This window comes from Chanodichthys erythropterus, chromosome 23 (genome assembly GCF_024489055.1).
Source record: "Chanodichthys erythropterus isolate Z2021 chromosome 23, ASM2448905v1, whole genome shotgun sequence".
In the NCBI taxonomy this organism is placed as follows: domain Eukaryota; kingdom Metazoa; phylum Chordata; class Actinopteri; order Cypriniformes; family Xenocyprididae; genus Chanodichthys; species Chanodichthys erythropterus.
The window spans coordinates 28,364,049-28,383,102 of record NC_090243.1 but is presented as its reverse complement, the minus strand read 5'-3'; the positions used below and the strand labels follow the sequence as shown (position 1 = coordinate 28,383,102).

Sequence of the window (19,054 nt, the reverse complement as noted above, 5' to 3'; positions counted from 1 at the left end):
CTTTTACAAATGCAAAACCTTTGATGGATGTTAGCGCTTTTCAAGCATGGCTAATTCCCGCAGTCCGTCAACAACGGAGCTTGGATCAAGTCCAGTCTATTTGTGAGGACCCTCCATCTGAGAAATTGCCTGACAAGAACCTCGTTTTACTTTCATTCACAGTTTGTTGCACCATAGTCTTTTACATCAACGCTGACAGTTCTAGCATTGGCATTTGAGTAGAGTAACCCCGGATCTTGACTTCCCGCATACTTCTATCTCCACCCTGCACTCGGAGTTCCCCACCTCTGCAATGCCCTTAGCGTAACAGCAGTTTTCACCACAGCGAGGTTCCAAATTCCCCAAAGTCATTATTGTCTTCTGCTAAGTTGCCCCAGCCTACTATGATTTGTGGGTAATGAGCTGGCAACCGGGCCTGGGCTCAATTATTCTCACTGAGGGAGTGATTTCTCACTCTGTAGAGCAGAGCACAAAGTGCACTCACTAATTCTAATCAGGACATAACACACTCATAATCACCCATGTGGAAATAAAAGAGTGGGTGAAAAGAAAGAGAGAACATAAATAACAGAGTGAAGTATAGACAGGGTTGACATGTTTTGGAAGATGGACTTATGATTACAGGTAAAGGGAGGATGTGTTTTGTCAGAACAACAGATGCACAGAGTTTCACATCATGTCAATAGACAGATAAGCATCCTTCATTGATCCTCAAGGGAAATTTCAACATGATTTATTTATTTGTTATTATTTTGACAGAGAGAGGAATATTGTCATAAAAACATGGCCTAATTAGACTATTGTTCTGTCAGAACTGTATGTATAAATAGAGAAGGTAGGAAAAGAAGTCAAAAAGTGTGAACCTTGAAAAGCGAGTCTGAATTGAAAACATATCGGAGGGCTTTGTGACAAAAGACAGAAAAGGGATGTTGTTTCAGTAGCAGAAGTAAATTTTAGACACTTTTCCACCGAAATTACCTGGAACAATTTTTCCCAGGAACTTTTTTCCCCACAGACCTGTTGCTGTCTGCGTTTCCATCTCGGTCTAAAGTAACGTGATGATTACGTCCGGTGACATAGGATTGTACGTGACTTTCCAGTTCCTGCTGGATTCATCCTCCACATATAAGCTTAATAATGCCTGAACCTTGCTGTCGGTCCATTGGTCATATTTAACTCCATTGTTGATTAGAATAGCAAACAACTCTTACTGCACGCACCACAATAGACTTTTAAAAATGGTGGTTGAAATAAAATGCTGTGTGCAGTCATCCAATCAAAATGCTGTGTGAACTGTCCCACCCCTGAAAGTTCCCGAACTTTGAAAAAATACTACTATACCTTGCAACCAGGGACTTTCTGAGGCAGAATTTTTTACCTGGAAACTTCATTTAGACCCTTGTTCCTGCGGTCGAAACATACTGAGTACCGCCCCAAAGTCCCTGCGGTGGAAACGCGGCTTATGATGGGCCGCTCACAGTGAGGTTGTCAAATCGTTTTACTGTTGGTTTTGTGTAAGTAGGAATTCCAGTAACACTTTATTTTAGGGTCTTTTAACTAGTCGCTTATTAGCATGCATATTACTAGAATATTGGCTATTTATTCTACATTCTTAATCCTACCCAACAACTAAACTTAACAACTAACTTACAAACTATTAATAAGCAGTAAATTAGGAGTATATTAAGAAAAAAGTCGCAGTTAATAGTTTATATGTGTTCCCCACTAAAGTGTTACTACTAATCGACTACTGTGACGAGCAGGGCGGGCGAGAGCCATGAGGGAACGGTGCGAGGCCGGTGATGCTCCGGGGTCCGGCCGACCCACTGAAGGATGGCCCTCTTCAGGCCGTCGAAGACCAGGAGGTTCTGTACAGTCAGCTGCTGCGCTGCCACCTGCGACTCACCTAATAGCAGCGGAATGAGTCGCATGGGCCACTGATCCTGGGGCCATCCTGAGACCTCCGCGGACTTCTCAAAAAGGTCCAGGAAAGCCTCTGAGTCATCATGCGGGCCCATCTTGTTGAGGGGTAGCTGGGTGGGCACAGCGAGCTGTCCGGTGGTCTCTGTAGGAACCTCCCGGTCAATCCAGCTCCGGAACCTCTCGCAGTCCTCCTGCTGGACTTGGAGAATGGCTTGGAAGCGGCGCTCCTGATCGGTCCTTAGGTCCAGCAGGGCTTGGTGTTAGTCATCCCGCGAGGGATGAAATAATGTCCGCAAACGGCGTGGCGGAGGTTGATTGCATGGCGGCGGCTTCCTTCTTCCTTTCCGGGTTTCGGCACCAATGTAACACAGTTTGTAAGTATGGGAAGGAGGAGGCAGGAACCGGCGAACGTTTAACAAGACATCGCGGATGTCTGCCGGCCAAACAAACATAATAAAACATAAAATAACATCCAGGCCTGGTCCTCTCTCATCCTTCACTGTTGTCGCTCCTCCTTTTATGCTCCCGGAGCTCTCCGTGAGAGACTCAAGGCCATTCCCTCATGGCTCTCGCCCGCCCTGCTTGTCACAACTACAGTACCAGAAGGTGGATCATGTGACCTTGGCTGTCATCACTCTCACTGGTAATTACCGCAATATGTTGCTGCTCATTGTAAGTTACTCAACTCACTGTCGCTTATGTTGCCTAACATTGTCAACTACGTCTAGTTGCTTTGTTGCTATAAACTGCCTTATCAGTAAACCTTCCATTACAAAATAGAATGAAAAGTATGTTTATGTTGAGAGAGAGAAAGAGAAAATATAAGCAAATAATATATTGGACTAGAGAGTGGAACAATGGATAGACACATAGACTTGTACAAAATAGACAACAAGTCATATCTTCAGATTACTCTCGGCCTCTCACTGCTGATGTTCTCTGTAGTAAAAGTTTTGTAAGGAACCCTATAATGTCTCTTTCTCATGTACAAATAAGGTAAGAGTGGTTTATCTAGACTCACAGAGCTCAGTCCACTTCAAAAGGGAGAACATTTTGACTGAATGTGGCTGGACCTTGAAAATGCTTCTAGGATTGCAGCAAGCACAAAAGGAACAAAATGTGTAGCAGATATCTGTAAAAGCTTGTGTCTTAATATAGCTCCCTTTGGCTGCTCTATTCAGAGCCAAACAATTGTTATGGGAGTTCAGACAGAGCAAAGAACATGTTTTGACTGTTTTGATCCATTAGAAATGTGAATTTCAGAGAGAAAGTTCCCAAATGGCTGTGTCTGGTCATCTATTATGATGTAAGACATTAACGTAATTTATGTAACCATGGAGTCATAATTAGGACACAGAACAGTCTGTACATGTTCAAATAATAGTCCAAATAATCATTTGAAAAGAAACATTTAATCTACAATTCAGGCAGGTCAAACAATGGCCTTGACCAGCCCCACTTATTCCCAGACAGGAGCAAAAACAAAGAAATTATGTGTTATTACATCATCCCCAAACTTCTAACCTGATGCACATCCTAAAAATTATATAGCCATAATAAGCAGAGGTGAAGAAAACAGCGTGTTCTCAGTCATACCCATGGAGGCACAAAGGAACAAAGGTCAACTCCTACATGCATGTGTTCTGGGTAACAAAGGTCAGGACAACTGTAGCATAGATAACACAGACTTGAAATGAGTAACTCTGAAAGTTCATGAAGCCAGGCATTTATTTGTGAGTTGATTTATTCTGTGATTTTAATGTTTTTGCCAGCTGGAAAATCCAGATAAATCTCGTTTAAAGTGGCAGTTGGTTTTTGGAACATTGTAGGTGGTTTCTATGTTGTTCACGCAAGTGTACCTAGTTGGACATCTGGACTACAAGCTGGTGACGACCCAGCTGAATTGGTAGACCATCTTGGTCAAGTGCCCTGTTAAGAGACAAAATAATAATAATAATAAAATGGTCACACCAGTTTAAGGTAGTTAAGCTAGTTTATGGAACATGGCTGCTAGTTGGTTGCTGATCTTGACGAGATTGTCCACCAGTTCAGTCAGGTCACACCAGCAGGTAGTCTGGCTAGTAAACCACCTAACAAAGTTTTGACCCGATTATGACCAACTTGTACCAGTAGAAAAAACATACCATGTTTCAAGTCCCAGCCACCACCTTAAACTAGTTTAAGCTTGATTTTCCAGGGTGGTTCTTTCACTTGCTTCAAGTTGGTGTAGCGTGAAAAGGTCATGGTGTAGACCAGTAGTGGCAGGTTAATGGAGAAGAATTGTTTCAGTTTGCTAAGTGCTCTCCATAGGACAAGCCTGGATGTGCTGTGAAGAAAGCCTTTCAGACAGGTTGTATGGTGTCAGCTGTGGGCCTGGGGAATGCGAGGAGCCCAAGACATTAGATTAAGGGGTTAAAGGTCAGACTTTATATCTACCTCACTGCTCTGTCTTTCAGAGATTATCTGAACTCTGCAGTGAGTCTCACCGACACCTGGATTGTCACGTACAACAGTTATTATTCTCAAAGACGGGAGATGAAGGGGGTAAGTTTGTAGCTGAATGTGTGTTTAACAGGGACAGTGTGCCAGAGAAGAAATTAAAGCTAGATCAACAGGTGCTTCGGCTCAGCAATACTGAATAAAGCTTTCGCTAATGTGTTGGCGGTGGGCCTCGTTTGGGAAATCTTTGAAGCTCTTTGCAATGTAGCTTCATAAGAAAGTGCAAAAGAAATGTGTTTTATTTGTTTGCATGGGTAAATGGAGGCCAAATGAGTGTGAGGGATGAAGCCAGCGGGCAGGAACGAGGCAGATAGTTAATTACGGTAGGCTGAGCTTAGCAGTGTCTCAGGTTGCATTGTCTGGGTTTCTTTGTATGAGCTGCTCTCTGGTGGGCTGCCATTTGCACTGTGAATAATCACAGTGTGTGTATGTGTGTGGTATGATGGGAGAGGCCTTTCAAAGGAGCCAAGGGAAAGAGGGTTTCTTCTATGCGCCCTTTTTTTTCTTTGTTCCTTTCCTCTTGGATGAGGGTTCAAACAATGAGATCAGAGCAGCACCTACAGGCCAGGTTTGCTATGTGCTTGCGGCAAGAATGCGTGTGCGTTACTGTGTACATGGAGCAGTACATATGAGAGGGAGGAGAAAAAGTAACAACAAAGAATGTGAAACCTTTCAGAGCGCGGCGGAAGAATCCCTTGTCTTTTCTACAGAATTGGGAAAGACGGAACAGATGAATGAGGAGGGAGAGGATTCATTTTTCGAAAAGAATGGAAACAAAACCTATGGAGGACTAGCAGAAAGCAAGATAGAGTGTGAGAAAGCAGAATCCTCCAGCCACAAAACCAATCCACTATCCCTCTGTCAGGAAGATGAAACGCAGAGGCGCTCTGTACTGTTTCACCAGGATGTGAGGTAAATCTATACCTCTGACTCTCTCTGGTATCCTTCTGTATTGAGGGAAAAGAGAGTTTTTTATGAAGGGTGGTTTGTTGTTTGGACATTAAATACAGGAATTAATTAGTTTACATAGAAGTGGAATTGAGAATTCTCTCCACATTTAAACAAACCACTAACCCAAAGGACATGTATGGTACTTCCTGTGTTTCCCAATAATAACCTAGATCAGGGGTGTCCATTTCTTCTCCTGAAGGGCCACTATCCTGCAAAGTTTAGCTCCAGCCCCAATTAAACACACCTGAACCAGCTAATCAAGGTCTTACACGGCACACTAGAAACTTCCAGACAGGTGTGTTGAGGCAAGTTGGAGCTAAACCTTGCAGAGCAGTGGCCATCCAGGAATGGGTTTGGACACCCCTGACCTAGACTGTGGAGGCCCGAAAATATTTTTACACTTCTCACAATAACATAAAAGATTTCTAACATTGCACTGCTTTAGCAGAACATCTGTCAAACTAAAATGAAAAATGCAATAAAGCTTAGTGCACTTATCAAATCGTAAAATAAAGAAAAAAAGAACACCCTCTTTCCCTTGGCTCCTTTGGAAGGCCTCTCCCATCATACCACACACATACACACACACTGTGATCAGTTAAAGGTGCTAAAGAGGATGTTTTGTTTTATACATTTTTGCAATATTACTTAAAACTGTCTTTACTGACTGATAAAAGACTATTTATTAGGTGCAGTGAAAGGAATAATATTAATATACATCATCTGTGCAAGAGGTAGGGCCTTAAAAACATCAGCCAATCGTTTACGTGATCATCGCGTAAGCGATTGGCCCTCTGGCTTGTCAATCACTGCCATGACGTTCCTTGTGAGAGACGAACGGGGCTGCACGCTCCAGTAACTTTCCACACTCCACAGGTGCCGCATGCTATGTTTTTGTCCGGAGACTGGAGTAACAACTGAAGATTATGAGTTACCTTCGGTGAGTCCGACATAACGAATCCACTAACACGACACAGCGAATGCCGGTGGTAAACACTCGTTTTCCAATACTCGTGCACGAGTTTTGGGAGACGTTCCCTCGAAAGGAGGGGGGTTGTTCTTACGCATGCGCTCATTTCAAAAACTCAGTAACAGTCTTTGGTTTCTCAGTCGACGAAAAGATCCTCTTTATCACCTTTAAGTAAGTATAAAGCCTGATGTGCTGTGTTTTAGAGTGAAGCGAGGCACTGTGTACCTTTACTCGTGAGCAAATCTAATGTTTTCAGAGTCTCCGAGAGGTTTTGTTCACAGTGAACACAGCAATCTTCATCTCTGCATGTGCTGTGGGTTTAACACGCAGGTCTGAGCTCTTAACACTGCATTCAAGATGCATTTTACTCTAAAATGTCACATATGTAGGGACCAGAATATCATAAAGACTTGAGGTTGGGCTCTTTTGACTTAGGACAGTACGCAACCACCTAGCAACCACTCATGCAACCCTTACAAACAATTATAACACCTTAACAACCATATAGCAATGCCTTAACATCCACTTTAGTATCATGGTAGAAAGTCATGCATTCTATTAAATTATCAATAATAAGCATCTTAAAAAGGGTTAATTCACATGCTTTATGTATCATTAAGGTTTTGAAAGCATCTTTTAATGTCATTTTAACAGGGGATGTTTTATAGATGTATTGCAAATATTCAAGCACTCCAAAAATGACAGATGCATGGTGAAAACTTGCACTTGCATCTAGTTGACATATCTGGAGCTGATGATTCAGCTCTAATACAGCTTGTCTAAAGTCTGTAGCACATTAAATACAGCATTTCTTCAGGTGCACTTTGTTGGTTTTGCCCTTGAAAACTTTCAGTGTTTTTCACGTTCAAAACTAAACTGCAATGTTAACTTGATATAAGTAAACTTCATTACATGAGGAATTTCTCTAACTAGGCTGATGTTAGACAATGATGGACCACAAAAAAACTCATAAAAGAAGTTCTGAAGACATTTTTTACAACACACACACACACACACACACACAAACTAAATTACAGCTTTATAATGCATAGTCCACTTTCATTAGATAGAATTGGCTAGTAGAAAATTGCACTCCTCAGTAATAAAGCACTGATTTGAGAGCTTCTTGCAATTCCTTTCCCTTAATCAAACAATATCCAGAATTTAGTTTCCTTGTTCTGAGATGAAATGTACAGCTGATGAAAAAGTAATTCTTGGACAATTTCTAATTCATTACAAAAAAAGGCATTCGGTCTCCATAATCCAACTCAAGAGTCTAGCTAAAGTGTAACAGTGGTCACGTACAGTGCTTCATTCTGGGTTAACCTAATTCACAATATCTTATCAGACTGTATGAATAAAATGGACAGACACTGAAGCTGTACTTCTACTCTCTTGAATAATAATGAGAAAGTAATTTGATGATGAAATTCTCAAATCCATCTTTACTTGTTCCAGAAGAAGGAGACCTCATGACCCTGCCTCACTCTACATTACCCACAAATCCACCTGCTAGCAGGCGCAGCTGAAGCCTCATGCTGCCCTCTTCCTGCCCAGATGGGTCATCTCTAATTCATCACTAGGGAGAGGAACTTTTTAAAAATGAAAAAGGAAATGCCACTCTAACAATCCCCGATGGAAAAAGACACCAGTATCTCACTGTAGAGAGCACCAGGTGGGAATGTGAGAGCTTGACACGTAAGGTTGCAATTAAAAACGCAACCAGAACAACCATGCTGATGCAAAATAACGCTGCTTTGTGATGAGTCGTGGAAGGAGCTGGAAAGATGGCAAAGCTTTTCACTGTGTGCCGGAAAGTTAATTCCAGGTGACCACGGGAAGTGATCTCATTGGTTTGACGTAATCGTCAGAAAAAATAGTGGCATGAGCAGTACCACTCAAAGTTACACAAGAGAGACATGACTCATTGGACTCTATGCATGATCCACTTTCAGCCTCAGTGTTCACCGCAACTTCTGTTACAGCACACAAAATTAAGTCGTGAGGAAATATCCTAAAACAGGAAAAAGCAATATTGATACAATCCACCTTTACACTCAAGGTATTTAAAGCTGCTGGAAAAGCAGAAAAAAATAAAAATAAATGACAGATAGAGTTTGTCTCCTGGCTTCCGCTGAAAATCTAAACCTTGTGGGTCGTTTAAAACGCATACTTTGGCATTCCTGACATGGTTAATAAAGAGAAAATAGCCAAGCTTAATTAAGCAGCTTACTCAAGGTCTATAAAAAAGCCACAACATTATGCAAATAAAATGGAGGCTATATCGAACTGAGTCTGCTGTGAAGAGGGAAGGCAACTAAACAATTAGAGCCAATAAACGTGAATGGGAAATTAAAGATTAAATGGATATTTAAGATGGCAATAAAGACATAATTGCTTAGAACTTCCTGAAAACCCAGTGGAGACAACAATCATACAGTGATACAGACTGGGTGAAGGTAAAATACAAAGACGTGCTTGACTTGTGTTGTCCCTGTGTATCTACTATGCTGTGTTGAATAAACTACTCAAAAACTGTTGCAAGATAAGTGAGCTCTAGCCTACAAACACTGCATACTGTCAGACAAAATTAATCAACAACAAAACTGTAAACATACTGTGCTTTACAAACATTATAAGATTATGCATTACTTGTAAACATATTCATATGGCACAGAAAAAAAGTATCTTCGGTTTAAAAAAACATTTTTATATATATATATATATTAAAACTAAAGAGTTATTTCAGTAAAGTCAGAATTGTGAGTTATAAAGTCAGAAATGTGAGATATAAAGTCAGAATTGTGAGTTATAAAGTCAGAATTGTAAGTTATAAAGTCAGAAATGTGAGAAATAAAGTCATAATTGCGAGTTGTAAGTCTGAATTGTGAGATATAAAGTCAGAATTGTGAATTATAAAGTCAGAATTGTGACATATAAAGTCAGAATTGCGAGATATAAAGTCAGAATTGTGACATATAAAGTCAGAATTGCGAGTTGTAAGTCAGAATTGTGAGATATAAAGTCAGAAATGTGAGATATAAAGTCAGAATTGCGAGTTATAAAGTCAGAAATGTGAGTTATAAAGTCAGAAATGTGAGATATAAAGTCAGAATGTCGTGATAAAACCACTTTATAACTCACAATTCTGACTTTATGTCACTCAATTCTGACTATAACTCACAATTCTGACTTTGTCACTCAATTCTGACTTTATAACTCACAATTCTGACTTTATAACTCACAATTCTGACTTTATAACTCGCAATTCTGACTTTACGTCACTCAATTCTGACTTTATAACTCACAATTCTGACTTTATATCTCACATTTCTGACTTTATATCTCACAATTCTGACTTACAACTCACAATTCTGACTTTATATCTCACAATTCTGACTTTATAACTCTCAATTCTGACTTTATAACTCTCAATTCTGACTTTATATCTCGCAATTCTGACTTTATAACTCACAATTCTGACTTTATAACTCACAATTCTGACTTTATAACTCACAATTCTGACTTTATAACTTGCAATTCTGAGAAATAAAGTCAGAATTGAGAGATGCAAACTCACAATTGCAAGAATAAAGTCAGACTTGTGAGATAAAAAGTCACAATTAACTTTTTTATTTTTTTATTCAGTGGCGGAAACAAGCTTCCATACTAACCAGCCAACAGAGAATACCAAACACAAATCTGACCAGGGCTATTATCTTTAACTAAAATTAAAACCAAAACCATAAAAAAACTAAAATAAAAATATACTTAAAATATATAATAAATAAATATATACATACAAAAAAAGTATTAAACAATGACAAAAACACAAAGAAATACAAAAACGTTAACTAAAATTAAAATGGAAACTAAAAATAAAATTAATTCAAAACATGAACTAAAACTATAATAATATATCAATTATCCTAAAATAACACTGATCTGGAGGGTTTAAAATAAAATAAAATTCATTAATTTACCCCCCTCATATCATTTAGCTGAAAAACCAATTCATTAAAAACATCTTTAAAATATATTAATAAACATTGACACAGTGCGTGTGTGTGTGTGCATTAATGTGCTTGAATAACAAAAGAATCTGTGCATCTGTCTTGAAATCTGCCTGTCACTTCAAATAACCAATTCCTGCTAAGAGGGAAAATGAGGGGAAAGGAGTGGAAACAGGCATGGTGTAATAAGAAAAGAGGGCAGAGGTGCTACGACGGCGCAGCTTGAGAAAGTGAGCTAGAGCGAGCCAGGGTCGGGTGGGCGGCAGACTGGGGGGTCAGGCTAAGCTGTAATAGACTGAAGCTCAAATGAATGAGTCTGTCAGGCTGAGCTCAGGCCTTGACTGACTGCTCCTTTCAACCCGCCAGCAGCCCAACATCCAACCCAGAGGCCCCTCCATGCAAGACGACTTCCCTAATGATGATGCACGACTCTCTGTGCCACGGCCCTTGAGGTGGTGGTGGGGGGGGGGTTCTCTGCAAGCTGCTGGGGAATGAGAAACTGCGACCACCTGAATTGCAAACAGGCAGCCGAACCTCTGTCACAGCCATTTCAATGGGCTAAAGAAAGAAAAGTGGGGGGAAAGAGTGAAATGGATGCTGGTGGTTCGAGAAAATCGATTGCGAAAATTAATAAGTGAATTCCCCGCAGCACGCCGGGCACCTCAAACATCTCAATCTCCTTCCTCGCCGCTTTCTTTTATTTCTCTCCTCTCCATGAGAGGGAGAGCAATTCGAAACACTTCCCACACACCTTTAGACAGTTCCACCGATGCATCGACAAAAGAGCTGAATTTCAAAGACACTCCGCATCCACGTCTATGAAGACCGTAGCCCTCGTTTTGTAAGGTTAGTGAAATTCTCATCCAACAACGTGGGCGTCGTTTTCTCATGCTTTTTCTCATTCACAACCCTTTTTCATAGAAATACTGTATTCAATAATCTCTCCTTGACTCCTGAATCTACTCTTAACTCAAACAAAAAACCCAATAATAAAAAAATAAATAATTATATTTATGGAGATCGACGCGGTTTACTGGAGTTAAGAGGCACTTTGGAACCGGGTAAATGCAGACAGTTCCTGACAGTACCTGTTCTTGACGCTCAAGCCATCGGTCCACCATGGGATGGTTGGCACTGAGGGATGAGCGAGCGTTTTCCCTCTGAAACTGGTGAACCCAGGGGACAACATCGCGAGGCAGGCTGCGGTATGCTTCCATATCCTTCCCCTGGAAAACACAATGCAGTTCAGAGGCCATTTACACCTGGTAGGGATAGTTAACCCTTGATTTACTCACCCTCAAGCCATCCTAGGTGTATATGACTATCTTCTTTTAGACAAACACAATCTGAGATATATTTAAAAATATTCTGGCTCTACCAAGCTTTATAATGGTAGTGAACGTGCAGCCTGTTTTGAAACCCCCAAAAGATGCATCCATCCATCAAAAATATATTCCATACAGCTCCAGGGCATTAATAAAGGCCTTCTGAAGCAAAGTGATGGGTTTTTGCAACAAAAATATCCATATTTAAAACTTTATTAACTATAATAACTAGCTTCCAGCACTCGGCCGAATACATCGCATACCGACGCATAACGCAATGATGAACGCGGAAGCTCCGAGGATAGAGCGAAAACCAAAAAACGGTCACGAAACAGAAAACCAAAAATTTTAAAGAGAAATGTCGAAGGATTTCGATATGGGAGAAGAGGAGCTTGAGTTTGTTGCTCAGCCCTATTGGTTTAAAGTTGGTTTTAAAAGATGTAATATAAGTCTAAGGTGTCCCCTGAATGTGTCTGTGAAGTTTCAGCTCAAAATACCCCATAGATTTTTTTTTAATTAATTTTTTTAACTGCCTATTTTGGGGCATCATTATAAACGTGCCGATTTATGCTGTGGCCCCTTTAAATCCCATGGCCCACGCCCACAGAGATCGCGCTTGCCTTAAACAGTGCCTTAACCCTCAAAATGGATCTTTATAAAGTGTTCGTCATGCATGCGTCTGATTATGTGAGTATTGTATACTGTTATACTGTTTACACTGATTCTGAATGAGTTTGAGGCTATGCTGGGTGGCTAAAGCTAACATTACACACTGTTGGAGAGATTTATGAAGAATGAAGTTGTGTTTATGCATTATACAGACTGCAAGTGTTTAAAAATGAAAATAGCGACGGCTCTTGTCTCCATGAATACAGTAATAAACGATGGTAACTTTAACCACATTTAACAGTACATTAGCAACATGCTAACGAAACATTTAGAAAGACAATTCACAAATATCACTAAAAATATCATGTAATCATGGATCATGTCAGTTATTATTGCTCCATCTGCAATTTTTTGCTGTTGTTCTTGCTCTAGTCTGATGATTCAGCTGTGCACATCCAGACGTTTTGCCCTTGTCTAATGCCTTTCATAATGATATTGTTGGGACCGTGGGCTGGCATATGCAAATATTGAGGGCGTACACCCTGACTGTTACGTAACAGTCAGTGTTATGTTGAGATTCGCCTGTTCTTCTGAGGTCTTTTAAACAAATGAGATTTATATAAGAAGGAGGAAACAATGGAGTTTGAGACTCACTGTATGTAATTTCCATGTACTGAACTCTTGTTAGTCAACTATGTCAAGATAAATTCAATTTTTCATTCGAGGGCACCTTTAAACAGTGAGAGGTATCTAAGCTTACGCTACTCCTATATCCTACGTCATACATCGCGTCAGGGGTTACTCTTGTGGTGCAAGTCGACTTGCGCAGAGGTTCATCAGGCGGAAGCTACTTATTTTAGTTTTAAATATGTATATTTTTCTTACAAAAACCCATCTCTTCGGAAGGCCTTTATTAACCATATGGATTATATTTATAATGGATGGACAAATTTTCATAGGTGCTTCAAAACACGGCCCTCGTTCACTGCCAGTTTAAAACTGGGAAGAGCCAGGATATGTTTAAACAAAGACTATATAATAACACAAGACGTGTCACTCGTATTGTTTTGAATGGGAGAAAGTGTAACGTGCAATATGGCGGAATAAGTCCCGCCTTCTAAATAAGAGCCAATCGCCGACTGGTGAAGTCATCGCATCACTTCAGCGGCCGTTAGAATCACCGGTTTCTATAGAAACAGTCAGACGCACGCCTTTTAGGTCTGCGCATGCGCATTAGCTTGATCCAGCCTGAAAAATACTGTATTTTTGTCATGATTCAAGCGTTTAGAATCTAAATTTATGAGCTGGTTGTTGTTAGATTTCATTAATGATTTCAGTTTGAGAATTTGATGTTTCCCCATTCAAAGAGATTGCATGATGCCCAAGATGCCCTAGAGGCGTTTCAAAGATGGCCGCCGAGTGAAATGACTTGTCTTAAATGGACTTTGGTTTAAATATATCACCGATTGCATTAGTCTGAAAGAAGATAGTCAAGGATGGCTTGAGGGCGAGTAAATCATAGGATAATTTTCATTTCACTTACCATGAAATCAAAATTGACGATTCATTTTTTTTTTTTTTTTATGGAATATTGCAGTGTTTATTATAAATGATTGATCTGTGTACACCATTAGTATTTTTTTAATCACGTGCCCTCATAATTTTTAATCAAAATAACCTTCCCTCCCTCTTGCAGCAACATCTCTTCTCTGATGACGAGGGCGGGCCAACCTGTCACTCATATGAGATTAAGCAATAGCAAACCACAACCATCCAATCATTTCCTAATGGACAAAATCAAGTCCTGCTCTACATTTGTTCTTGTTCCAGAAGCTGTTTCACTCAGAAATATGTCACAATAGGGTAGAAAAGACTAGCAGAACTTCCTTTTCATGTTGGGTTCGTTCAACCAAAATGAAAATTGTCTCTTCATTTACTCAACCTCATGTTGTTCCAAAACTTTATGACTTTCTTCAACACAGGCTCATTGGGAAAAATGTGCCTCTATCTACATTTCTGCAAAACTCCAAAAATGTACCTATACATACAATTCACTGCAGCTTCCAGCTGAAATGAACAGTAGTGGCAGTAAAAACACCAACAACTTTTACCACTTCCACAAAGTATGATTACATTTATTAATAAAGACATTTTTGTGCATGTTCCTTGAAAAATACTACTATTATTTGTAAACTGTATAGTATACACTATACATTTGATGCTTTCCTGATGTAGTAAACTTGCTCGGTCACTCACCTGATACAGCATTGCATTTGTTATTTGAAGCGCTCAGGTACGAGTCCTGTGAAACACGAGTCACGATAAAAGACATGTAGAAGCAGCTAAAATGCTTTGGTTGCTTCAGTAAAAGTATTTTTATCTCACCTTTGCTTTTGATAACACTGTTGGATAAGGTTTATTGTAGGTGCTATGTTATTTTTAAATGCTATATAGAGAAATCGAGCTCATCTCACTAGACATTTAATTGCCAACAATTGAATCTGGAATAATTGATGGTACAACTGAGCATGGAAAATGTGGCAGTTTTAGTGCCACTCACTGGACATTTCACATTGAAAGTGCTGTGAAATTTGCAAGAAGCAACGCAATATCATTTTTTTTTTTTTTTAGAAATGTTGTCATAGGCATGTTTTTACAATGAGCCTGGGTTGACTTACTTTCTCCTGTGGAACAGAAAAGAAGTACATTGAGGTCCAAACCAGATCGTTTCCATTTGACTGTCATTATATGGGAAAAAGAAAACATTTTGTATATGTGTGTTTTAACACGAAGCTACTTTAAAAATTAAACTAGCTTAACTATTTAAAAAGCAGACTGGGCATATAATATGAATACCAGTTTCCTTAAATATATTGTGTCCAAAACAGCAATACCTTGCTAAAAATCATGCAATGGATGGTGTACGAGAGAAGCTCATCTTGGATCCGAGCCCCACAATGATATCATTCAGGCCACCTAAATTTATAAGGCACGCTAATTTCATTTCTCTCTAATAAGGAGCTCCATTACAAGCTACTAATTCACACCATGTCTCTAATGTTACACTGCATGTTTTCACAAAGGTGAAATCAAACGCCCTCTGGCAATAGAGCTCAAGTCAAATCTCCATTTGAAGAGTTTTTAGAGCAAACCTAAAACAGGTTATCCTGTGACACAGGGGGCCTTAGCCTAGAAAGCCTACTGAGCACCGTTGCTCTTGGCTAATGACCTAGTCTGAGCAATGAGGAAGAAGAAAAAGAGTTTCCAGTTATAGCATGAGCCAATTCACAATCGGACATAAAAACTATCCCTTACAGTGTCGGAAAACAAAGTGATTTTGATGTTCCTGGATGGTAAAATGATCTATATAGGTAATCCCTACATTAAACAGCAGGATAAAATAGAAGAGGAAGAGACACAGCAAGGAACATGAAGAACAATAGATGAAAGGCCCATAGGATGGGTGAAGAATTTATATGGTCGGCCTTATGGATCGAGACTTCCTGCGGAGCATGTGGAAGTGATGGAAGCCTACCTCGACAAAGCCTTCAAATACAGCAGGAGGCCTACAGGTTTCTTATAGTTCAGGAAGAGATACTGAGAGACAGATGTTACGCTCCATATGAGAAAATGTCCATGAAGACCAAACAATCCTTTGTAAAAACACAGAACAGTACACATTCTGGCCAGTATGGAGGATCTAAACTCAGTGGTAGTGCTATGCTTTAAAATTTAATTTTAAAGGGTTAGTTCACCAAAAAAAAATGAAAATTCTGTCATTAATTACTCACCCTCATGTCATTTCACACCCGTAAGACCTTTGTTCATCGTCATTAAGATATTTTTGATAAAATCCAATGGCTCAGTGAGGCCTCCACTGAAAGCAAGTTAATTTACACTTTATAACGCCCAGAAAGCTACTAAAGACATATTTAGAACAGTTCATGTGACTACAGTGGTTCAACCGCAATGTTATGAAGTGATGAGAATACTTTTTTGTGCGCCAAAAAAACAAAATATTGATTTTATTCAACAATATCTAGTGATGGGCGATTTCAAAACTCTGCTTCATGAAGCTTCAAAGCTTTACAAATGTTTTGTTTCAACTGCCAAAGTCATGTGAACCACTGAAATTTCAAAACACTTATGACGTAACGAAGCCTCGTTTACTGAGATCATGTGACTTTGGCGCTCCGAACCACAAAAGTTCTGAAGATGAACAAAGGTCTTACAGGTGTAGAACGGCATTGTGGGTAAGTAATTAATGACAGAATTGTCATTTTTGGTTGAACTAACCCTTTAAGAGAAAATTACATTACATTTTTTTTTTTTTTTTTTTTTTTTTTTTCCATTTGAATAAAATTAACTAAAAAGAAAAAAAAAAAAAAATGAAATTTATACACATAATGTTTGAAATACATCTTTTATATGATGACTATATATTTTAATTTAATAAATAAATAAACATGCCAAGGTTAGATCAGGTTGTGAAATGTCAAAAAAAAAAAAAATAATAATTTCATAAAACTTTAATAATACATGCTATTTGTCAAATAATAAAAAAATAAATAAATAAATACACAATTTTAACCTTGAAAAAGAAAAAAAAACTTCCTTTTTTAAAGATTATTAAGATATGCTCAACACTCAAATGTATTCAAGGTTTAAGGATATTATTCAATTTACTTTTACCTTGATGGTTACACCACATGGCATTTTTAAATTGAAGTCATTAAATTGAGTCATTAAATTGAAGCTTTGTGAAGCCAACATGAATACAGACTAAAAAAAAAAAAAAAAAAAAAAAAAAAAATGGCAAGTGTATTTTAAATTACATATTTTAATTATTTTTCCTTTTCTTTATCTTGGACAGTCACTGACCCCGAGACCAGCAAGTCTTGGCCAGATGAAATGAAATTTAATGTTAATGTTAATGTTAAATTCAAAAGATGTATCCAAGAAAAGCCACAGAGTTTTGGAGAACGACTATTTTCTGCATATTTAAGCACGAAGCCAAGATGCAAATATGATACATTTCTTCTCAGTGCCAGCTATTCTTACTTCAAGGTGAACTAACACCTTTCTGTTCATTTCACGAATTCACTGGTGCTAAAATAGAGCGCATTTATATTCACCACATTGCTTATCGTCACCTGACAGTATCAACCAAAAACAGACCTTCCAAACACCTCAAGCTTTTCTTACAACATCCCAAAAACAATCATGAAATAAATGATCCAGTGCAGAACGAAAGGTAAAAATAACAGCTTAATTCTTCTGCTCTGCTAAAATAAGAGTGTGGTGTTTGGATTATGGAAGAAACCGACAAGGAAAGTGCTTTTAAACAGGATTACTAGTGAACGGCATGAGACGCGCTAATCTCATCGCGGGTTGCGGTGTCACATTCGGAGCACTCCATCTTCCCTCGCTCCCTCCCCTTTCCCCTTCTTTTAATTTGGAGTATTGCTGTTTCAAAGCACTGAAGGCTTGTCATCACTGCAAAAGAGCATCCATTTTGCAAAGATAATTGGCCTCTTTTTCATTGGTTGCCTTAGGGAGACTAGGGAGGAAAACAGAGAATTCACCTCTCTTTGATTCATTTAAAGCCAAAGGCACTGACCATGGCAATGAGGCCAGAATCAAGAGGGAAGCAACAAACAAAGGATGCATATCCCATTCTACAAGCAGCAAAGACATATGGTTCCATAACCAAGAGAGTTCCAGGTCAACAACGAACAGTGGCAAAACGGTCATTTAGAATATCTCAAGATCAATGTGACGGAACAAAGGGAAGCCATTTCTTATGAGTTTTAAGAAGTCTAAAAATGCTCCAATTGGTGTAAAGTGCTTTGATTTGTGCCAGTGATTGACTGAGCCTGTAAAAGTATATCAGCCTATCGCTTACAAAAAAAAAAATAATAATAATTACAGAAAGTTATATCACAATATTCTTAAAATTCTGGTCAGTAGCATATTGATTTAGCCTAGTGGGAACGTAATGGAATGGTAGACCTATAAGAATATATGTAAGCAATAAGGTACTCGAGGCTGTGCTGTATCGTGAATAAGTCATGGCTGAAGGGCGTTGTTAGGCACGACGTGAAGCAGTTACCACACAATACAAATATTAAAGCCAAAAATATGTATCAATGCAACTTTCATGAAGTACGCTTTCACTAAAGCCTTTCTTCCACCGAAAAAAAAATAGTCCCTGACCGTGAACAGCAACAGAAGTTACATTATTACGCCATTAGATGGTGGCAAAGACTGTCTTTATGAGTGTGTCAGTCAGTAGCGAAGACTTTTACATTGAAAAGACTGAATTGTTGTGAACACGGAACAAAACGCAACTGACAGAAGCTTTGACTAGCTCTGTCAGTCACGGGAAAACCCCTTAACTGTTAAAAGGACAGGATAATACATCAGACATTTAAACAGATTTTTTCATTATGAACATAGGACTGACCTGAAGGAAAATGCTAAATCTGAATGCAGGTAATAAACTCGCTCACTCGATCTCTTTCTCACAATACTCCTCTAGTTCTTCATAATACAGTAAGATTTAATGAACAATATCAACTGAGAAAACGTTTTACTTTGCTTAAAGTGGTTGCTAAGGGTGTTGTGTAGTGAACTGTTATCATGAATAAAACACAGCTATTGACCAATCAGAATCAAGGACATGAACTAACCATTTTATAAATAAATCTATATAATAGAAGTAATTGCTCAATTTTTTTTTTTTTTTTTTTTTGTGAATCAGA

At 38.9% G+C, this 19,054-nt stretch overlaps 1 protein-coding gene across 6 annotated transcripts in view; it reads right to left on the bottom strand.

Annotated features, from left to right (window-relative positions):
- pard3aa (par-3 family cell polarity regulator alpha, a) overlaps positions 1-19,054 on the bottom strand; it is a 560,621-nt gene that overhangs the window by 323,646 nt on the left and 217,921 nt on the right. For 5 of the 6 annotated variants that reach the window (XM_067377333.1, XM_067377327.1, XM_067377329.1 and 2 more), the window contains exon 5: positions 11,445-11,582. The exons of the other annotated variant lie outside the window; for it this stretch is intronic. In XM_067377333.1, the coding sequence (XP_067233434.1) occupies positions 11,445-11,582 (138 nt within the window). The remainder of the gene's footprint in view (positions 1-11,444; positions 11,583-19,054) is intronic. 6 annotated transcript variants of the gene reach the window in all.